This window comes from Archocentrus centrarchus, unplaced genomic scaffold (genome assembly GCF_007364275.1).
Source record: "Archocentrus centrarchus isolate MPI-CPG fArcCen1 unplaced genomic scaffold, fArcCen1 scaffold_24_ctg1, whole genome shotgun sequence".
NCBI classification, from domain to species: Eukaryota; Metazoa; Chordata; class Actinopteri; order Cichliformes; family Cichlidae; genus Archocentrus; species Archocentrus centrarchus.
Window position 1 is genome coordinate 1515047 of NW_022060254.1, and position 23188 is coordinate 1538234.

The 23188-nt window shown below is 42.1% G+C and overlaps 1 protein-coding gene across 2 annotated transcripts; it reads left to right on the top strand.

Annotated features, from left to right (window-relative positions):
- Nucleotides 1-2026: 2026 nt before the first annotated feature.
- Nucleotides 2027-21903, top strand: tspan5a (tetraspanin 5a). Of its 2 annotated transcripts, XM_030723172.1 has the most exons (11): nucleotides 2027-2388; nucleotides 2972-3022; nucleotides 8175-8321; nucleotides 8416-8586; nucleotides 9818-9943; nucleotides 10118-10165; nucleotides 10465-10581; nucleotides 10695-10756; nucleotides 16760-16873; nucleotides 18963-18994; nucleotides 19104-21903. In XM_030723172.1, the coding sequence occupies exons 1-9, from the start codon at nucleotides 2308-2310 to the stop codon at nucleotides 16830-16832; spliced, it is 876 nt and encodes a 291-aa protein (XP_030579032.1). In that variant the 5' UTR covers nucleotides 2027-2307; the 3' UTR covers nucleotides 16833-16873; nucleotides 18963-18994; nucleotides 19104-21903. The 2 variants fall into 2 exon arrangements, with proteins under 2 accessions (XP_030579032.1, XP_030579033.1); XM_030723173.1 differs by lacking the exon at nucleotides 16760-16873 and having other exon boundaries at nucleotides 2028-2388.
- Nucleotides 21904-23188: the final 1285 nt, after the last annotated feature.

The window sequence follows — 23188 nt, forward strand, 5'->3', positions numbered from 1 at the left end:
ACATCAATTACAGTTTTGCTGCACTTTGAAAACTGCTGCACCAAAAAAAAAGAAAGAAAAGAAAGAGAAAAGCTACAGCTTTATCTCGTTTTTCAAGATACACACAACTGTAAACAGTATTCATATGTTGTCATGATAAATAGACTGGTTCTTATATTGTGTTTTCTACTTGAGCACTCAAGTGCTCTATACAACATGCCTTATTCACCCATTCATACAAGCACTTTTTTCTGCCCCTAAGTGCTTTCTAACATTCACACACATTCACACTCCGATGAACCCATCAGAGCGCAACTTGGGGTTCAGTATGTTGCCCAAGGCACGCAAACTGGAGCAGCCAGGGATCGAACCACCCTCCAATTTGCAGACAACCTCCTCTACCTATATGGTGTAACAGTTTATGGTGAACTATACACGGAGCAAGCACAACATTATGACCATATTGTGTTGCTCCCCCTTTTCCTGTCAAAAAAGCCCTGACCCATCAAGGCTTGGACTCCACTAGACCCCTGAAGGTGTGTTGTTGTAGCTGACACCAAGTTCTGTTAAGTCCTGTAAGCTGTGAGGTGGGGCCTCCGTGGATCAGACTTGTTTCTCCAGCACTTCCCACAGATCCCACTGTTGTGCTCCTCAAAGCATTCCTGAACCATTTTTGCTTTGTGGCAGGGCGCATCAGGGAATACAGTTCCCATGAAAGGGTGTAGATGATCTGCAACAATGCTTAGGCAGGTGTTAAACAGATTTCGTAATAAATATGACCAAAGATCAAACCAAAATTCCTTTTTCTACTGTCTAAGAGACAGTTATTTGGTTTGTGCTTCTGATTTTGTGTGTCTTGTCTGAGGGCTAACTTTAATTTTGAATTTGAAAGCTACCTTTTGCTGATGTCATGAGCAACATGTGCAGTATTGATAATCATGCAATAAAAACAGGGTTTTCTCAACTTGTCAATATGTGCGGTTAGCTGATGCCATAAACTCAGTCCAGGTGGGAATCAGAAGAATCAGCACCCAACACAAAACATCACGGATCTGCATACACGTACAGTTAGTGCTTTCACAAATAATATGTGTAGTAAGATGACATCTTGCAAAAAAATAGCCATAGAATAAGCTTTTACAATACAACTGGAGAAACGATTAAACTCCCTGCAGCCAAAGCCAGATTGTAATAAACCAATAGCGATCCCATGCTGACCTCTTTGAAGCCAGTAACACAGACCTAGAGGCCATCACAGCTTTGTTCCATTCAATTAAACCGAGCTTTAAAAAATCTGTAGGTTGTTTGGTGAAAAAGTACAACCATTGCCCAGATTATAAATATTGCTTCTGCACCAGCAGCCCTGGTTAGCATGTGTGTGCCATCTACTGTATGTGTGGTACTTTTCAATAGTCCTGATGCTGTTTGATTTCCTTACTATTCCATCCTCCTCAGTGTTTCTTTCTGTCGTGTTCAGTTAGTTTTCCTTGTCTCTATATTTGTTTATTTTTTGTTTTTTCAGTTTTTTTTTATTTTTTTTTGTTTTGTTAGTTGTCTCCTGTAATTTTGAGTTTACTTCCTGCGATTGGCTTAGTTGTTTAAACCATGCAGGGTCATTTTGACCTCAGAGGACAAAAGGTGTATAGTAATGGGGAGGACATTACGAAGAGTTAAAGGTGTTTTTCAGCCCTGAAGTTTTCATATGTTACCTCCTGCTGTGAAGAAGTCATGAGGTCTCAAAAATGTTAGCAAAATACTTCTAGGGCCTGTTACCTGGAACGTTTTCATGTGACCGAAGTAAAAATGTGCATAGCCTCGTTAAATATACGAGTGACTGTACAAAACAATCAGCTGATTCCGACGGGGTCTCGTGCTCGGCACGGGGCTGATATCACTTGGGATGATCGAATACCGTTCAACAGACGACACCGGAAGTGCCTCAGGATTCCTTGGATGCGATTGGTGGAGCTCCCTGTCTTTGACGTGTTTTTCCAGCCAATCACTGACGGCTACCCGTAGCATCGCCACCGTCTCCTGTAGGCTGAAATTGTCCAGAGAAGCGGAGGATCATTGTATTCCGCGGTGTTGAATTGGAGGTCGTGTTTTGTTTGTTTGTTTGTTTGTTTGTTTGTTTGTTTTAGCGCGGCCTGTGTGTGAGCGCGTCCGTCCTTCCGTCATGCCCCCTGTGCGGATCTGAAGGGGACACTTGAAGCAGTGACATGCATCCCCCGAGCGCCGGACCCGTTCCCTCTCGCACAGCGCAGATCCTGTGAAGCAGGCCGTGTTTTTTTTTTCCGTAGCGAAACGCCGCGCTGATGATGCTCAAACATGTCGGGGAATCATTACAAAGGCCACGAAGTCAGCTGCTGCATCAAATACTTTATTTTCGGATTCAACATCCTGTTTTGGGTAAGAAGCTTTTATTCGTTTAGTTATTATCTGCTCTATTGTGTTAGTATCGCTCCAATAACGAGGAAGGCCTGACTCATCATCATCCTCACTGCTTATTCTGGGTCCTTTATCTGTCAGTTTATATTCATACTCAGCTGTTGGGGTCATATTGTCACTGTGCTGGTCCTGCAATGTCCAGATAAAAGCAGCTGCAGCTTAGTCCACAGCACAAAGCTAATCGGCTTTTTGTAGTCAACTAATGACAGCTGAGCGCCTCAAGCTCCAGGCTTCTGCTGGAGCAGACACATTCATAATACATACACACACAAACACACTGCACACCAACAGTAAAAGCACACTGCTTATAGTTGATGAACGACACAGGCCTAGTGTGTTTTAAAAAGTGAAGGCACTCATGCAGGGTTTGGTGTGCGCCTCAGTTTTGGGGTAAGGGTTCAGTAGGTTTTCAGTAACAGAGCAATCTTAGGGGGCTGTTAGGCTATTGTATGTACCAAATTGTCTTTAAATAGATGCTCCTGTGAGATTCCCATTCTGCTTCCATACGTCTTCTCTTTAATAAGATGTGATTGGTGTTTTGCAGCTGCTGGGGATGGCTTTAGTTGGAATTGGACTGTGGGCGTGGAGTGAGAAGGTGAGTAGGTATTAATGTGTGAAATGTTTTAATTAATTGACATCATTAAAGACCAATATGATTCTAATGCCTCTTCAATTCAGTGTCAAATTTACCGTTATAATTTTCATGTTGCTGCCTCTTCCAATTGAGGCTGCAGTATAATTTGTTATTAACAATGGAATAGGCAAGCCTGTGTGATTCAAAAGGTGTAATAATAAATCCAGTGTAATCTTAAGATTCATTTATTTATTCACCAAAAGCAGGAAGGTGTTGTTTGCAAACATGGAGCCTAATAGCAGGAAAACAAAAGTTGTGGGAATGTGGGACTTAAAATCATAATGAATACATAGATAATGTTTGCTTTCTGTTGCCCCTTTGGTTACCACAAATAACTTTTCCATCCATCCAAGCTGGGTGATATGACTGCAAGTCAAAATCATGATTTAGTCAAATAATGAACAATTCTTCTGTGTGTTCCTACCCTCATAGTTCATTAAGTTTGTACTGTAAATGTCCTCAAATAGATGTTAGATTTATTGTCATTGTGCGCACAAGGCACACAACCAAATGACCGTTCCAGATCACTCATCCAGAGATGAGCATCTGCGGTCACGCAGCCAGAGACCGGCGCTACCGTTAGGCAATGTGGTTTAAGTGTCTTGCCCAAGGACACAACGCAGCGCAGGGACAGGGGCTCAAACTGGCAACCCTCTGGCTGCAAGGCGAGCGCCTACCCACTGCCACTGCAAAGCTGAGATCTTTCTTTTGGTAATATGGTTGCGCTCCAAGTCTTGTAACAAATTGGTGGTATTACCTGTGTTTGTGCAAACTATTTTTTGCACAGTTTTCAGCTGTCCTCTTTTTGTTTGATGTTGTCTTTACTGAAGCCAAGAATGTGCCCCAACAACGGGCACTGCATTTTAATTTGGTACAAACTGCTTAAGTTGCACGGTCAGCTCAGTGTCTGACTTTTCCTCCATGATGTTTCCATGTCACAAACTGGATGGGGCAGAGTCACATGACAAAACACATGTAAACCCTGTAAAACCTGTGTAGTACAAATGAATTCTAAATATAAACAGTTCCTATATCTGGTATAATATTTGCTGCTGCATAGACTGTGTTATCCATCAGTCCACGTAAGGCTTCATATTAAAATGGGATGATTATCTTGTCTGCCAAGCCAGTCATGCAAGATTGTAGACTTTAGTTTTACTTCCTTGTCTCCTCTTTTGTGATTACTTTCAGCTGTGCTCCCTCCTGTTGCCTGTTCCCTCATTATCCCTCTGTGTATTTATTGTCTCAGGCTCTTACTGTGTCTTGTCAGAGTCTTGTTTGACATGGCAGTGTATGTCCCTGTGTATGTCCCCAGCTCCAGTGGTCCAAGCTCCCTGTGTTTCTTTGCTTAGAGTCTTCCCAGTTTAGGTCCCTAGTTGTTTAATTTTTCAGTGTCTATATTGTTTTCCATTCATGTTCCGTGTTTATGCTCTCCAGCCATCAGCCACTAAATAAAGGCTTGTTTTTTGTTACCCCTGTCAGCCTGCTTCTGAGTTCAGCTCTTGGGTCCTCGCTCCTCCCACACTCCATACGGTTAGCTATTGCTGACCTTGACATGACCTTTTCCCTAATGGCCAACTCCAGGAACATCTATGAAAGATCATTTGCCAGAATTTTTCAAAGACTTCATAGTTTCCACATCTTGCTGGAAATCCTCAGCCACTGCAGAAAGCCTGCTTCTCGGCCTAACTGCAGCCTACCTGTACATGGCTGTTACTGCATTATGCTCTTCATAATAGGAAGCATGGATCCTGACGGGAGGAGGCCCCGTGGTAGACCCAGGACACGCTGGAGAGATTGTGTATCTCGGCTGGCCTGGGAACGCCTTGGGGTCCCTCCGGATGGGCTGGAGGAGGTGGCTGGGGAGAGGGAAGCTTGGGCTTCTCTGCTTAGGCTTCTGCCCCCGCGACCCGGCCCCGGATAAGCGGAAGAAAATGGATGGATGGATGGATGGATGGATCCTGACAGTGGAATCGGCAGACTCTCACTGCTGACAGTACGAGCCCTGAACAGTCTCAGCTTGTCGACACTGCGTGCCCTGCATTGCCCTATGCTGCCTTCTGTTACCCTGGCTCTCTGAAGCTGTGAGCCCAGCAGAGCCCCAGCCTCTCAATGCTACATGCTCTGTCCATGTGTGCCAGCACTGGGCCATCAGAAAGCACCTCCACGCTGTGTAAGACTGTTTTATTCCCTGCTGCTTATGCTCTGCCTGAACTGGCACCCTCTGAGACTGATTCATTTCTTTTCCTGTGTTACAACCTGGCTCAAAAGCCGCAACATAAGGTAGAGACTGACACCAGAGTTGTAAGAAAAATGGGTTTTATTTTAAATTACTTGATAAAACAGTTGCTACCTAGAGAGAAGAGCAAGAAGTGGTGACTCTCCAGAGCTGACCTCGGGCATGCCTTTATCCCAATCTTAACCTGTAGTCAAAGGCAAAGGCAGCACCTGAAAACTCTTTCCCTGGCATTGCAAAGAGTGTAGAGTTTGCAGAAGGGCGTAACAGGCGGCTTTTGATAAGACCGTTTTCCAAGTTTCAGAGCGGGCTAATAGTAGTAAAGCTCTGTGCTCTGTTTTTGAGATGGCAAAATATAAAACTTGATGTTCTGTTCATGAGCTGGTTAAAAAGGACATTTTGTGTTGCGTTTCGGAGTCGGCTAATAGTGACTTTTCCTGTTGTGCTTCTGAACCTGCAATATGAAACCCTCATGTTGTGTTTCTGAGTCAGTAAACTCAATTCTGTGTTTTGTTTCAATGCCAGCAAACAAGACTGAGTTCACCGTTTCCCCACCGGCAAGTATTGAGACTGTGTTCTCTGTTTTCCCGGCCGGCCAAGTCAGGGACTGTTCTTTGTGACTCTCAGCCCGCCCAGTCAAAGACTGCTAATTGTGCTCCTGGCCCCCAGAACATCTGAATTTAAGCCTGCTTTGGCAAAAACAATTTGTGTTTCTCAGTCTGCCCCATCATAGACCATTTCTTATGTTGTCCAGCCAGTAAAAGCAGAGACTGTTGCTTCAGTGGAGGTCTTCCCTGTGCCTGAGCACCCTGTACCTGTCCTTGTTCCTAGGGTTGGGGAGGGGGTTGGAGCCCAACCTGTCCATGCCCCCATTCCTGTTCCCAGGGTAGTTGTGGTTCAGGCTCAGCCAATCCCGTGACCTGCACTTGTTCCCAGGGTGAGGACAGCCAGGATTCAGCTTCAGTTCCTGGAATTGGCTGCGTTCCCTGCTGAGCAGCCCCAGTCATTAGAGATGGCCACACGTCCTACTGAGCAGCTCTAGTTGCCAGAAGAGTTGCCTGTGAGCCCTGTACGTCCTGAAAATCCTGTTGATCCTGTGTCAGGACTGGTGGTGGTGGGCCTTGCGCATCCCCAGCCAGTGCTGGTAGATCCTGCTGAGCAGCTCTGACATCCTGAGAATCCTGAGCAACTTGCTTCAGAGCTGCAGCATCCCAAGAGTCCGAAGTCAAAGCTGCTGTAGCATCCAAAGTGAGCCTAAGGAGCTGCAGTGTCCCGCTCCGCCTGAAAGTCCAGAGCCTGAACTGCAGCACACTGCCTGAACCAGAGCGTCCGGAGCCCAAGCTGTTTTAACGCAAGCCCAAACTGTCTATACCTGAACTTAAACCTGAGTCTGAGCCTGTGGTCCCCAAGCTGCCTGAACCCGAGTCCAAGGGTCCAGTGTCAGAGGTGTCCCATTGCCTCTGTTGACGTCAGTCCTGAGAAGGATATCGCTGTTGTCAGCCACCCGCAAAGCCACCTGAAGGACTTCTTCTGAGTTGTTGGCCTCCTGCCAAGCAACCTGAGGTTCTCCAAAGCCATGGTTGGCCTCCTGAACTTTTCTGTTTCCATCGTTGGCCAGTCAGCTGACCTCCAGAGCTGCTTTGTCTTCACTGCTGGCCTCTAAGGTGCTTCGCTTCCACCACTGCCCATGCATTCGGCCCCCAGGGTCTCTCCATCTCCACTGCTGACCATGTATTTGGCCCCTAGACCTGCTTCACATCTGCTGCTGGCCATCCAGCCGGCCTCCTGAACTACATTGCTTCCACCGCTGGGGTGGCTGTAGCTCAGTAGGTAGAGCAGGTCACCTACTGATCGGAAGGTCAGCGGTTCAAATCCTGGCTACTCCAGGCTACATGCCAATGTATCCTTGGGCAAGATACTTAACCCCAAGTTGCTCTCCGACCGTTCTGTCGGAGTAAGAATGCGTGTGAATGTTAGTTAATTAAAAAGCACTTAGCTTCATAAAAATGGAAGTGCTTGTATGAATGGGAGTGCATGGGTGAATGCACAGGTTGTATAAGCGCTTTGAGTGCTCATACTGAGTAGAAAAGCGCTATATAAGAACTAGTCCATTTACCATTTACCCAGAACTGTTTCGTATCCTCCGTCTTGTTCCTTGGCTAGGCCAACCCTAGGGCTGTGTAGTTAATCAAATTATGATTTTGATTTTGGCTCCAAACAATCACAAAAACAGTGTAATCGACAAAAAACTATTATTAAAATTATTTTTGTCATATTACGCTCCGTATACTCTAAGCCCTCATTTATGCTGCAGCGCTAAGTCTTTGCGGGGCCTACAATGTAACCTACGTAAGTAGCCAGCGATGTTGCCAGCACTTATGCTTGTGCAGGTGCATTATGTGTTAATTACCGTTAATTATTGAGTGGGAAATACGCCGTAGCCTGACGTGCACCTCCCAAGAAATGTAACTACGTGTTGGGCGACACATCCCACAATGATCATGATTGTTCTGTTCAGCATCATCGGTTCCTCCCATGCATTTTTTTCCATAATTGAGCAGCCCTAGCCAAAGCCCTGGACTATCTTCTTTTATTCTGACTCCAGCGCTCCTTGTGTCTCCTTTTCCTCTGTTTTCTGTCACATCGTCTCTCATATACACTGCTGTGTTCTGTTCCTAGTCTGACTCCTAGTTCCAGTCCAGTTCTGTTTGTGTTCTGTTTGAATCTTCAGTATTAAAGCTGCGTTTTCTGTCATGGATCCTGAGTCCTGCGTTCTTGGTCTGAAGCTTGCCTGTTTTCACTGCACTTTATGACATTGTGGCCCTTTTGGCAAATGTGCTGACTCAGACTGTGTTGTGCTATGTTGCTCCTCTCCAGGGGGTTCTGTCGAACATCTCATCTATCACAGATCTGGGGGGTCTGGACCCCGTCTGGCTCTTCATGGTGGTTGGGGGAGTTATGTTCATTCTGGGCTTTGCCGGATGCATTGGAGCACTGCGAGAAAACACGTTCCTACTCAAGTTTGTAAGTTCCAAAAATGTATGAATGCTAAAAAATTTGTATGCAAAGACCTCTCTGTGTGTGTAAATTTTCTGTCCTTTTATCCTTCCTGCTTTAGTTCTCCGTGTTTCTTGGAATCATCTTCTTCCTGGAGTTGACAACGGGAGTTCTTGCGTTTGTCTTCAAGGACTGGATTAAAGACCAGCTCAATCTGTTCATCAACAACAACATCCGGGCATATCGGGATGACATTGATCTACAGAACCTCATCGATTTCACTCAGGAATATGTAAGTTCAGAGGAATCATTAGGAAACTTGTTCATTTACAGCCGAGACTTTCACAGATATTATTCATCCCAATTCTGCTTACCTGAATCTTTTTCAGTGTATCATATTGTCCACGATAATACCAGTATGAATTTTTACATGATATTAAAATGTCATATTACAGTGTGGTGGACAAAAAGTAAACAATTAACTCCACCAGCTGTTGCTGGAGCACTTTTGAGTTGCACTTGCCATTTGCATTCCATATTACAGGATGACCAAATGATGGATTGGTTCATTTCTGGGTAATGTGTATAATTAACATTTTTGTAAAAAGTTTCTGTCAGTCTAAACCATTGTTGTGTTTTGGCGAGCCAGGCCTTGTACTGCTGAGCAAGTTCAGCACACCCAGGATATTTTTTCTGTATCTGGCTTCACTTACTCAGTCATCAGCAGACAGGCTAAGCTGATTAATTTGGTTATCAAATCAGTGACTCCATCCTGGGTTTTCTGATTTAGCTTTCAGCACATTCACATAGAAGAGGCAGAGTTTGCAGCATGTGACCGATCACTGATATGGACAGGTCTACTGGCAGCAGAGCAGCATATTTTACAAAGGAAGTGAAAACCTGAGAGCAGCGCTGTAGATCCTCCTGCTATTTGTACACTGAACTTAATGGGCTTTTCAAGGAAACATGATACTATTTTCCAGGGAATTGATTGGTCTGTAGGAGTTGGTGTACACCTCAGTAAGAAGTGAACCACCTTTGTGCCAGTGAAACTCAAATCAAGTGTTAAACTTGAAGTTGCCTCATTAATGACCTAATCCTGCTTCATATTATAAGCCTGCGTTCAGGCTGTTTATTGTTCTGTCATTGTAACACTGTCGCTGCATTCATGAATCTCTGCTGTCCATGAACCTGTCTATACAAAAGGACTGAGCTTTAATCCAGTTTACAGCTGTGCACACTGTAAACTGGATTTTTTTTTATTTACAGTGAAGCAGTGAATAGTAAAACAGAAGCCAGAAGTTTGTGTTTCTGTATTTGAAGTTCATCTGATTTACATGAAGTCACATGGTCTCATTGTGGCTGAGGTCATTTAGGGAAGGTGGCCAATAGCGTCCACTTCTTTTATTTCTATTTTTCTGTCCTTACGCTACCTTAAAAAAAGTCTGCAAGTCTAATAACAGAAAATTTGGAATCCTATCAACAGAAGCATGTCACATGTCTCTTCCTGTGCCTGACTGTAGTGGGAGTGTTGCGGTGCCTTTGGAGCAGATGATTGGAACCTGAACATCTATTTTAACTGTACTGATGGAAATCCTAGTCGGGAAAAGTGTGGCGTTCCCTTCTCCTGCTGCACCAAAGACCCAGCGGTACGATTTCCTCACTCTAAAAATATCAGTTTGTTTTTGTTGTTCATCACCTCCAGTATAGTTACACTATCTCTGAATTACACTAGCAGTTGGTTAGTGAGCACCGTGATTTGATACTTCACCAGCAAAGTGGACCTTTTCACTTTTAGACAGGTTTATTCTTTTTGCCTTTAGGAGGATGTAATCAACACTCAGTGTGGCTATGACATTCGAGCCAAACCAGTAAGTAACCACTTGACTCAGTCACTCAGACCCTATATTTTCCTTTCTGCTCCCACTACTTGTTAACAGCTTTCTTCTAAAAATGTACCATCATAGTTAATTTCTCTCTCTGATGCTAATACTTATTATCTGGGAAACATTTTATTTCAGACAGTTTAAAATACCACTGGGTAAAAACTGACAATTTGTTAACCACAGACAAAAGGAAAGCTCTTTAAGCACTGAATCAAAATGACTTCTCATAAAAAAGCCTGAATCTTTGAAATGAAAGTAATGACAGGCATATATATTTTGTGTAGGACTCGGAGCAGAAGGACTACATCAATGTCAAAGGTTGCGTGCCGCAATTTGAGAAGTGGCTACAGGACAATCTGACCTTGGTGGCGGGAATCTTCATTGGAGTTGCACTACTGCAAGTCAGTTCCATGCACATCTTTTTTTATAAAGTGTTGGGGTGTGGAGAAAGCACATCATCCCATTTTATCCTTTTGGTTTCCAACAGGTCTTGTTTTTTTTCTTTCATCCACAGATTTTTGGGATTTGTTTGGCTCAAAACTTAGTGAGTGACATCGAGGCTGTGCGGGCCAGCTGGTGAGAAAATTGTTTTAATTTTTACTGCTTCACTTAAGGAACTTTTAGGGAAAAAAACTTTGAGGCACACTTCAGTTGATTTGCAATTAGACTCCAACCAATATAGGATTTTTAAGACTGATACCAATATTTGATTTAAAAATCTGAGAAGTTGGCCGATATTTATGTATTTTTCTTTCAGACACCAAAAAACTAACATTTGTTATGTGTAGTTATTTATTGTGTCTTTACGAAGATAATATGCCAATGCAGGTTAAAAGTACAATTGTTTTATTGTCATACAAGTTGTGGATTACATATTCATACTCTGCCCAGCTCTGCTTGGATCAGATGGTTGTGTTTGTGGCACTCCAAGCAGGTGTGTTACCAACAGGGTAGTTGCAGAGTGCCATCTGGTGACTAGAATATGCAACACCAATACTAGTAACATGTTTTAGGGGTGTCTCTCCCACATCTTCTTTATTTTTTGAATTTTCATTTATCAGCCAGTAAGTGAAAATTATTTGCAAATAGTTGATATCGGCCAATGTATTGGTTGGGCTTTATTTTGCAATTGAGCAGTGAGTTTATCACAGATACACTATATTGCCAAAAGTATTCTCGAACCACCCTTTGCAACTATAACAGTTCTTCTGGGAAGACCTTCCACAAGTTTAGGAGTGTTTATGGGAATTTTTTACCATTCTTTCAGAAGCACATTTGTGAGGTCAGACACTGATGTTGAACGAGAAGGCCTGGCTCACAGTCTCCACTCTAATTCATCCCAAAGGTGTTCTATCAGGTTGAGGTCAGGACCCTGTGCAGGCTGGACACCAGGGTAGCTCAAGGCGTGAGCAGGCGACCATGTGTGCCCCTTGGCTGTGCGGCCGGCGCAGGTTCAAGTCCCGGCCTGTTGCCATTTGCCGCGTGTCTTCCCCCATTTCTCCTCCCCGCTTTCCTGTCTAGCTCCACTGTTGATCTATTGAATAAGGCCAAAAAAATATCTTAAAAAAAAAAAAAAAAGGACTCTGTGCAGGCTAGGCCAGTTCTTCCACACCAGACTTGCTCACCTGTCTTTATGGACCTGCTTTGTGCACTGGTGTGCAGTCATGTTGGAACAGGAAGGGGCCATCCCCAAACTGTTCCCACAAAGTTGGGAGCATGAAATTGTCCAAAATGTCTTGGTATCCTGAAGCATTAAGAGTTCCTTTCACTGGAACTAAGAGGCCAAGACCAACTCCTGAAGAACAACCCCACACCATAATCTCTATCCAACCATTTTCTTCTGTTTATTCGGGCCGGGTCATGGGAGCAGCAGCCTAAGCAGAGAGAGACTCAGACCTCTCTCTCCTCAGCCACCTTCTCCAGGTTATTTGAGGAAACACTGGGGCATTCCCAGGCCAGCCAAGAGATAAAATCTCTCCAGCATGTTCTGGATCTACCCCAGGGCCTCCTCCCGGTAGGACATGCCCAGAACACCTCACCCAAGAGGCGCTCAGAGGCATCCTAGTCAGATGCCCGAACTACCTCAACTGGCTCGTTTTGATGCGGAGGAGTAGCAGCTCTCGAATGACTGCACTCTTCACCCTATCTCTAAGGGAGAGGCCAGCCACCCTTCAAAGGGAGCTCATTTGCCTTTGATGGGAACTCATGACCATAGGTGAGGTAGGGATGTAGATCAACCTGTAAATCAAGTGCTTCACTTTCACGCTCAGCTCTCTCTTCACCACAACAGCCTGGTCCAGCATCCACGTCACTACAGCTGCAGCTCCAATCTGTCAATCTCTCACTTCCCTCCTTCCCTCACTCGTGAACAAGACCCCGAGATACCACTAACAGTTGACTGTGGAATATTTTGTAGCAAGGAGATTTCATCACTGGACTAGTTGGTCTGTACCACACTGGAATTCACTGAGCTCCTGAGGGTTGCCCATTCATTCACAAAAATCTGTAGAAGCAGTTTCCATGGGTGCTTGATTAGAACACCTGAATTCAATGATTTGGATGGGTGATTGAATACCTTTTGGCAATATAGTGTATGTCAGTATCAGCATGTACAACCCCAATTCCAAAAAAAGTTGGGATGCTGTGTAAAATGCAAATAAAAACAGAATGCAATGATTTGCAAAACTCAGACATATATTTTATTCACAGTAGAACATAGAAAACATATAAAATGTTTACACTGAGAAAATGTACCATTTTTAAGAAGAAAACTTGATGGCAACACATATCAAAAAAGTGGGGCAGGGCCATGCTTTTACCAGTGTGACCAGTTGCTGGGCTTCTGCATAGGAATGTAGTCCCGTTCTTGTATGAACAGGACAAGGATTCTAGCTGCTCAACAGTCCCGGGTCATCTTTGCAGTAATGTTTGTTTCATGAAGTGCCAAAGGTTTTCAGTTGGTGAAGGGTGTGGACTACAGGCAGGGCAATTCATGTAAAAAAAAAAAAAAAAATTCTTCTATTACAAAGCCATGCTCTTTGAATAGTTGCAGTATGTGGTTTATCTTTGTCTTACTGAAATATGCAAATCCTTACCTGAAAAATCTGAATGGGAGCATATGTTGCTCTAAAACCTGGATATACCTTTCAGCATTCATGGTGACTTTCTAGATGTGCAAGCCTCTCTTCTTTAGTCCAGATGATGCAGCGTTTAGATTTTCTTAAAATAATTTCAGATTTTGATCTGTCTGACCACAGAACAGTGTTCCACTTTGCCTAAGTACATGAGCTTTGGACCAGAGAAGATGGGGGCGTTTCTTCTTTGCTTGAGCTTTAACCTGTATTTGTGGATAGCACATCGAGCTCTGTTCACAGATTTCTGGAAGTGTTCCTAATCCCATGCAGTGATTTCCATGGTTGAATAGCGCCTGTTTTTTTTAATGCAGTGCTGCCCGAGGGCCCAGTATTGATTTTTGGCTTTGTCCCTTGCACACAGAGATTTCTCCAGATTCTTAGAATCTTTTCATGATATTTTTTACTGTAGATAAGATGTTAAGTCTTTACAATTTTACCTTGAGGAATGTTATTGTGAAATTCTTCACAGCCTCTGCAGATCTTTACTTCTGAGAAACTTCTCTCGCTAAGCTGCTTTTCTTATACCCAATCATGTTACTGACCTGTCGCCAAGTAATCTAGTTAATTGCTCTTCTAGCTGTTGCTTTTTAATACCACTTACTCTTCCAGGCTTTTGTTGCCCTCATCCCAACTTTGCTGAGATGTGTTGCTGCCATCAAATTTAATATGAGCCAATATTTTTCATGAACTAGTAAACTTTCACAGTTTAAAGATTTGATAGGTTTTTTACGTTCTATTGTGAACAAAATATGGGTTTATGAGATTTGCAAGTCGTATTTTGTTTTTTATTTACATTTTACACAATGTCCCAACTTTTGGAATTGTTATGTTTCTCTACCTCGATTTCCCTTTTAAGTACAACTCGTGTATGTAGTGTATTACTGTATCAATAAAGGAAAATAGAGTACTGGTAGAATAGAATAGAATAGAATACCTTCATTGTCATTATACAAAATGTACAATGAGATTGGGGTTGGGTTCAAATATGAACCCATCTTTTTATATTATTTAATATTTTATATGAAAATACTCTCAATTCTTAAAATAAATCTTTAAAAAAATCAATAAATTTTAAAATTCTTAAAATAAATCATAGCAAGACAATAATCCAAGTTATATTTGGCTCTAAAACAATTATCTGATATAAAGCCTGGACATATACTGCAGGTGTGAATTGTGTCCACACAATGAAAGAGATTTCATGGTTTTGTGTTCACAAGTTATTAACCTGTGCAGCCAATCAGCATCATCATATTTATAAGAACAAAAGGTTAGCACACCTATTTTACTATCTCTAAAACATCTATTGATAATTTTGCAGTGGATCTGTATCTCATGCTGGGTTCAGACTACACTTTGTTGGCGATTATATTCGTAAATTATTGTTGCAGTTTGAAAATTTGAAAGTTGCAGTTGCAATTTGGTCAAGAAAAATGAATGACTATAGGGCAGATTTAATAAGCAGGGCAAATTAGCATAATTAGCGGCAACCTTTGTAAAATGCAGATGTTCTTTGTACAACTTTCTGTACTGGAGTCTAGGATGTGTCTTCTATTTGAATTCTATTCTTCCCTTTACCTCCAGTGTTCCATGTTAAGTTCAGTCTCAGTATTACTGAGACTGAGATTATGTGGAGAAAATAGTTGGTAGAAACACCCACAATGACCACTGAAATAACTTCAAATTGACAAAAGTAATATTAAATAAAAATGTACTGAAAATTAACTAAAGAAAATCAGACATTGCTTTTGAATTATTAACTTCTTATCAGTCAGTCTTCCTAGTTAAAGGGTGAAAAGTTGTCGCTGTGCTGTTTGGTATCATGGTGTGTACCACACTGAACATGGACCACAGAAATATAAGGACAGAGCTGTCTCAGGAGATGGGAAAGACAAGTATTGACAAGCACGTTCAAGGTAAAGGCTACAAGACCATCTCCAAGCAGCTTGATGTTCCTGTGACTACAGATGCACATATTACTCAGAGGTTTAAGGTCCACGGGCCTGTAGCTGACATCTCTGGATGTGGCTGCAAATTGAAGAGATGGATGATACGAATGTAATCAAAGAGCTCAGAACAACTTCCAAGAGGTGAACTCCAAGGTCAAGGTACATCAGCCTCAGATGGCACCATCCGAGCCAAAGTGGACTTACTGGAAGACGACTAAGGCGGACACCACTATTGAAAGGAAATCATAAAAAATGTGCCAAAATGCATATTGACAAGCACAAAACTTCTGGGAGAATGTCCTTGGAACAGATGAGACAAAACTGGAGCTTTGTGGCAAGTCACCTCAGCTTTATGTTCACAGATGCAAAAATGAAGCATACAAAGAAATGAACACTGTGCCTACTGTGAAACATGGAGGAGGCTTGGTTATGTTCTGGAGCTGCTTTGCTGCTTCTGTGCAGGGTGCAATTAAATCTCAAGACTATCGAGGCATTCTGGAGCTAAATGTGCTGCATAAGTTTTGTCTCAGTCACAGATCACGGGACCTCCAACAGGATAATATAAACACCCAGGAATGGCTAAGACCAAAACGCTGGACTATCCTGAATTTTGCTTCTATGAGCCCTGATCTAAACCTTATTGAACATCTGTGAACGGAGCTGAAACATGCAGTCTGGAGAAGGCAGCCTTCAAACCTGAGACAGCTAGAGCAGTTTGCGCACGAGGATTGCAGCAAAATACCTGTTGACAGCTGCAGAGGTTTCATTGAGAGTTACAGAAATTACAGGTTGTGCAGCTAAGGGTGCCATCATTTTTGTCCAGGCCAGTTTTTTAAAAGTTTACTTTTTAAAATAATTCTGTTGAAGCACAATTCAAAAGCAATGTCTGACTTTTATTAATTTTCAGTACATTTTTATTTATTACTTTTGTTAGTTTCAAGTTGTTTCAGTGACCATTGTAGGTTTTTCTTTCTATAACAGAAGGGTAACATTCATATACGCCGTTTCCTTCATTTTTGCAACGTTCATATGTTGGGCATGCTGCTTATCATCTTATCTGTGGCTCAGTAGGTAGAGCAGGTCATCTACTAACCGGAAGGTTGGTGGTTTGATCCCTGGCTGCTCCAGTCTGCATGCCAAAGTATCCTTGGGCCTGATGCTGAACCCCAAGTTGATCCTGATGCTTTCAAAACACTGTGACATGGTGAGGGGACTCTTAAGCTTCAAAACGGTAGAAGATGACATCAGAATAGAAAGTGACAGAATAAAATTATATTCATAAACAATAAAGCTCTGTGGACTGTTGAAACAAGCTGTCCTTACAGAAGGAAAGTCTAACATTGAAGATGAAACAATGCTTTTCCTCATTTTAAGAAGCGTTTTAAGCTTCTGAGTCATTGCCTGGCTGGTGAGGGGAGTTAAGGGTTATTGAGCTTTATCATCGCAATGCTAAAACTCATCTCACACCTCATTCTTCCTCCTCCATGCTTCATCAGGGTGCCCCCCTCTCTCTCCATGCGTCGACTCCCACCATACTCCAGCAAGAAAGCATCGGCTTACTACTCATGAGACAGACACACACACACATACTGCATGTGTGTTTGTCACCGGTGGGTGTGATGGATCCATTTGGTCATTTCTGTTTCTCATTGCTGTGGATGATTTGTTTGGTGTTGTGCTGTTTTCTATTTAAGGTCCATGTGGAGCTGGGGGGGGGGTGTAGTTATTTCACCCTTACAGTGTTGTGTGGAAGCAAGAATGTGCCACTGCAGTTTTTGTTATGGTTACATAATGAACTGGTTTTAAAGAAATATGAAGGTTCAGTGAACCTGGCAGTAGACACTGGTGCTACAAATACCTACAGTACCAGTCTAAAAGTTTGGACATACTCACCTAACCCCCACCAACAGCCAGCAAATCATAGCTTTATTAATTATTTCAACTTAACACTGAAGTGTATGACGTGAGACAGTCCAGTATTTGATATGAACACAAACCTGGCTCCCTTTGCTCTCCATGCAGCGTTTCCTGTTACTTTAGTGTTTGGCTGTGTTAGCTAGCCACTTAGAGCTTGTAGTTAGCAGTAGGTTAGCAAATAAGTTTAATGTAATATGAAATTTCTTTCCAAAATGTAATTAATTTGTGTGCAATGCTCCCTAACGTGATGCTTGTAGCACACTTACTACCTGAGGTTCTGTGCTAACAGAAGTAGCTCTAAATTTGAAAGTGACTGGCAAGCTAATATGTATCAAAGCAGGCAAATAGGAAGAGATATCCCAGTGTTAATAGCTTTAATAGTTCAGAATGAAATACTGATATGCTTTTGACAATACACATAACAACACCATGATTAATCCATTTTTTTCCCTTGAAATTTCAGTAGATGTCTTAATATCATTATCTCTAGCAAGTTTGGCCACAATAATTATGAATAAATATAGAAATAATCCTGATATCATGACAGCCTTTCTTCCATATAACTTTCAGTGTATTTTTGCATAAATACATATTGCAACAGGAAAATCAGGGGTCCTGGACTGCACATGTAGCGTTAGCCAGCAGTCATAGGTGAGTTTCTCCTAAACCTTGGCTGGTGTTGTGCCAAGCTGCACACACCACTTACATACCTACTTCAGAGACCCACAAACTGCTTTTGTAAAAACCTTATAGCTGCATCTGAATGCTGTTTTATTGCTGAGGAATTATGAGAGTGATGTGTTAGTGTACAGGTCTGCACAGTCATTAACCAAAGCTAATATTAAGTTAGGTTTTCATTCAGTGTGGTGCCCACAACATTCAGCAAAGCTTGGGTCGAAGCTCAAATGATGTCGATCTTGCTGTGCGCCATGGACAGCTGCACTGTGTAACAAAAACAATAATTGGGAGTCATCAGCAGTGCAGTCCAGTGAAGCCACATCACTGGATCTCAAACAAAACAGGATTGGCAAATTTTGGCTTGTAAGTGAATGTGCAATATACGTCACAGAGCCAAAATATCCTACGTTCTACACGCAACATCGGACTAGAAGCAGAAATTTGCCTAACATGTCGACGAGCTGTTTGTTTGACACTGAAGTCAGTGGTTCCAACCAGCATGTCTTTTATTGATGGAAATGCATTGAACTGCCTCTAGACTGGGCACAGCAATGGCATAAAAGCCATGTAAAAAAGTTCAAACCAATAAAAACCACTGGAAATAAAATAATAAGCAGAAGTTAAAAAGACTGATAATTGACACCAGGAACTAGACTACTAAAAAGTACAGATACACACAATTTGATTTGGTACGTTGTTCAAGCTGCTTGGAGCATAAAAGCTGGTCCACATGTAAGTGGTGGAGACCCAACCCGGGAATAAACACATAATCTGCTCCAGACGGGCTGAGCAGGTGAGCTGGCTCATAGCTTACTAGCATGTCAAAGAGATATTAAGGTGTGTACAAGAGTCAGTGTACACTGCTTGTACACTGACTCTGTGTATTTGCTCAGACTTAACTTGTAATCCCTGTAAAGTCTCCTCTGTCTGTCTGTTAGTTTAGACCACGACCCTGCAACCTAACCCTCAACTTTCTTATTACCTGCCGTCCTTCCCTGTCCCGTCTAAAATTGATCACCACAGGAGTGCTGGAGCCTTGTTAGTGATCAGAATATTGAATCACAGTTTTTTACTAAATGCCATTTCCTGTCTTCTCTTTTCTAGTTTCTTTACCTAATGCTCGAGCAGCCTTTAAGGTAACCATTTGATTTCAACCAAATTTAAGAAGATTTTAAAAAGATGATATTAAAAACAGAAATGATTCATGATATGTTTTCTCCTTTTTTTTTTTCCCCCCATAATCAGCTCCAACTTTGAACACATCTCCCTGAAAACGCTGTCAGGGAGCTCTGGGAGAACATCACTGATCACTGCACCATTTCCTTCACTGAACCAGCACCTTTTTTTCCCAAGGCACTAATATGTGAAATGCTTTGTACATAAACACTGTGACTACTGTAAAAAGACTGAGAGCATCGTTAAAAACGGACGATATGCAGATTGTTGCAATGCTCCGGTTTTGATAGGTACAGAGTAGGAGTTTTGATAAATCTTTTTGATATTAGATCTGTATTTTTCACTGTGGAAATTAAGGCCCATCACCTAGGACTGAAATAGAAGGAACTGAGCTTCATGGTTCTCACAGTTAAGCCCTTGCTTCAGGCACCTTCCCATAGGTTGTGCGTGACTGAGGCGCTGTAGGTCGCAAAGGAATCTGCATTGTTTTTAAATGAAACAAAAGTTCTTGTTGCTTTGTGGATATTTCTGTATATTGCTGTGATAGGAACAGTGAGCTAAATATACCCCAAATTCAAAACGCATTCAGAATGAAAGAAGGGATCACTTCAACTGTTTAGCACGATGACTTACTTCTCTACTCATGAACTAAAGTAATGGAAGTGTTTGAGAATATTGCTGTTACTTTGTAGCTCTCCTAACATCATGGTTGGATGACCCATGGCATCATACTGATTAACAGACTGCTACATATTTTGTGGTGCTGACTGAATTGTGTCTGTGGCACCAGGTAATGAAACTTCATTATTCTTTGATCAGAACGTCTCTGATGAGATTAGACGACTGAAAACACAGAGTTGACTTTTTCTGTTTAAAGGGGATCTGTTAGTTACACGTTTCCTCATTTTCTTCTACCAGTTACTCTGAAGACTAAGTTTATGTTTTTTTGTTTTCCTCCTTTTTGCTGAGTGGATCAACTTGTTAGAGCAGTGCAGCTCCCAACCACTGGGTGCTAGCTGTCAGCAGCCTTCCAGAAAACAGCCAATAAAAAGGGGGCTTTCAGGAAGGAGGCACTAAGGAGACAGGAGCTCAAAAGTCTGAACTGAGAGACTTTGTTACTGGAGAAACTAAGGTGCAAGCTCTGGAGCTGAAAAATTAAAGGCAGAAGCGGACTGTAGTTTCTCTGAGTGCATCTTGGGGTGTTTTTAAATTACTCATCTACCTGGCGAGTTGAATTATGGGTGTGGCCTCTTTAACAGGTGTGTCGACACTGGCAGCTGGAGCCGATAAGCATCTGCTAGACCTCACCATTGCTAATTTGAGTCAGCGAAATAGATCTCTCCTGTGTTAATGCTTGAACCATTTCTAATAGAACATTTGATTAGTATTAAGGCTTATTGATTGGTACAGAATATGCCAGTTTTGGTAACTGAAATTCTGTTGTTTTATTAGTCTGTTTAAGTGGAAAAAAAAAGGGTCCTCTTTAAAGAATAGATTTAAATACCCACATGGTATAGTACATGCTTAAAGTACAGTAATTACACTAAAATTGTCACAGTTTGACTACACTTGAAAAGATGGGAAATCCGGTCTTTGTAGGACACAAAAATACATTACAGAATTCATCTGAAGCTAAAACGGGGCTCCAGCTACAAGTTCTCTTTGTTGTGGTGTATGTGCGCTGGTGTTGTAACCTACATGTGACTACCAAAACATATCCTGGAGGAGGAGCTCTGTGAAAATTATGATAAAAACAAACAAACTTTTGGGATTACACACTGAGTGTAAACCCAAAATCTGGAATGTAAGAATTACACTTTAACTTGGGGGGGGGAAGTCCACATTAAATCAATTAATTGATCATGAAGTATATTGTAAAGAAATGGACTGTATTTCTCAAAGAGATTTAAAAATAGTTTGAGTTCATCAGTCCTTCTCTCACTGTATCATATGTGAATAAAAACTTTTTTTTTTTTTTGCAGTTATTAGAATCTTGATTGTTTGAATATCACCCTGAAACCCAACTTTTTAAGCCCGCTGTATGTAAAGTTTGTTCATGTCCTGATACGAGTGAACATATTTTATGGAACACTTCTCATTTTAGTGTTTTTTTGCCGAGGGGGTTTCACTCAAAAAGTTCAGTGAAGTTTGGCGTAAAGTTAGAACTCGGGTGAGCAAAGGAGTCACACGGTGTGGATCTGATAAATATAAAGACTTCTTCGTACATGGGGGGGCTTTATAAGCATTTTCAGTATTTCACACCCAGCATTTTTCCACTTGATTGAAAACAAATCTGACACTTGCGCCCCACAGCTCTCATTCACTGTGTGTACTTTAATGCAGATTTAATCAGTTTTCACCATATAGAAAAAAACAAGACTCTAAAAAGTTTACTTTGTTGTGTCTGTGTTTCCTCTGATGATTTAAAGTGATTTTATTTGCTCCAAGCATGTATTTGTAACAAAGTATTTACAATATTCTTTCCATTGTTATGATGGTTAAAGTGTTTCCCCCGGACCTCCACAGTGTTATATTCAGAGAACGTGTTAAGCTACTTAAAAAGGGATCGACACCGTTTGATAGTAAATATTTATTTTACATTTAATTTAGATTTCTAACACTAAAACACGCAGTACTACTGAAGCTGAAGCGACACTTTTGCAGGTTGTAAAATGTTCAGCCGAGGTGTAATACAGTCGTGCTGTAGAGGCCTCGCAGTCACCACTACCTGAAGAACCTTCTCGGACTGTTAAGCGGATCACGCCACAGACACTGTAATGTAACTGCCTCTTACTTCCTTGTCTAAAATCCTGTTCAAATTGGACCGCTTTTAATATCAAGTAAAATTAATAAAGGTGATGAAAACACAGCACTTTTGCATTTGTGAGTCTTTGCATTGTTAATAATTAATAATATAGCTGCTAACATGAGCTCCCAAATGTGTTTATCCATTACACTTCCCACGCGTCGTCTGTCACTCTTAACGGCACATCTTTGGTATCTCACTGCTGATGGAGTAGTCTGCTTATTCCAGACAATATTCCAGAAAGGACTTGTATGCGCAGCAGGATGCAGCAGGAAGCAGATGGACACGAACACCTGATGGTCACAGCTGTCACTGTTTAGTTGAAATACTAAACACGATTTAGATCCGGCCGGGGGTACGACACCTCGAAGGGGCCTCAGTCGTGAACTCAAGAAGGAACCTTCAGTCAAACTGAGCCAGAAAGTCTGACCATTTTAAGCAGGACTTTATCAAACAGCTCTTTGCAGTAAAGCAGCAAGACTGAAGCTACTCTAAGTGAATGACAGCCCACCTGGAGTTTTGCAGACATTTAAAGTTGGTGTGTAAAATTTTCACCAGTAGATTCCCGACTGCAGGCAGCGGTGTTGTTTTCTTACCCCTTCCTGTTCAAGGACGTCATCCTGGCTCCTGTGGCTGCTATAGGACAAACATTTTAGTCAACCAAGAGAGCTCAGAAACGTTAAATTCAGACTGAAACACCACTGAGTACAATCAGGGTACGAAGGAGAAAAAGCAGGGCTTTAAGAAACTTGTTAAAAAGCTCAGCCGACACAGTATCCCAGTTTTGTTATACTTCTACTTACATTTTCCAGGGAAAACACTACCTAGGCTGCTTTTGTGTTTACATTTGACTTATGCTGTGTCACTGGTTATAATGCTGTAACTATTATTGGACTAGAAAGCTTCTGCTGTTAGCGCCTGGTTTCTTAAATTCACTCTTCAAATTAGGAAGTCTGTCATCACTGACAGTAGTTCATTGGAAAAGGATGGAAAATGCCATTCATTGACCTACACTTACAAATGCTGCTGCCTGCAAGCTGTGTGTCCTTTTTTCTACATCATCAGAAATATTTGTACTGTAAATCTTCTTGAAATATCATTTTTGAGGCTATATCGCCCGCCCCTTCATTGAACTGTAACTCTTAATTGACCTAATACGCATGTCTGTGGGAGGAAGCTGCAGTACCCAGAGAAAGGCCACGAAGAACTACACACAGGGCCCGGATGGCTGTTGGATTCAAACCCAGGACCTCCTTGCTTTGCCCCGGTGGTCGATCTGTGTCCAGTGGCTACATTTGGGGCGCCTGGGGCTCCGGGAGTAGAGCTGCTTGTGCCCAAATCAGAAGGT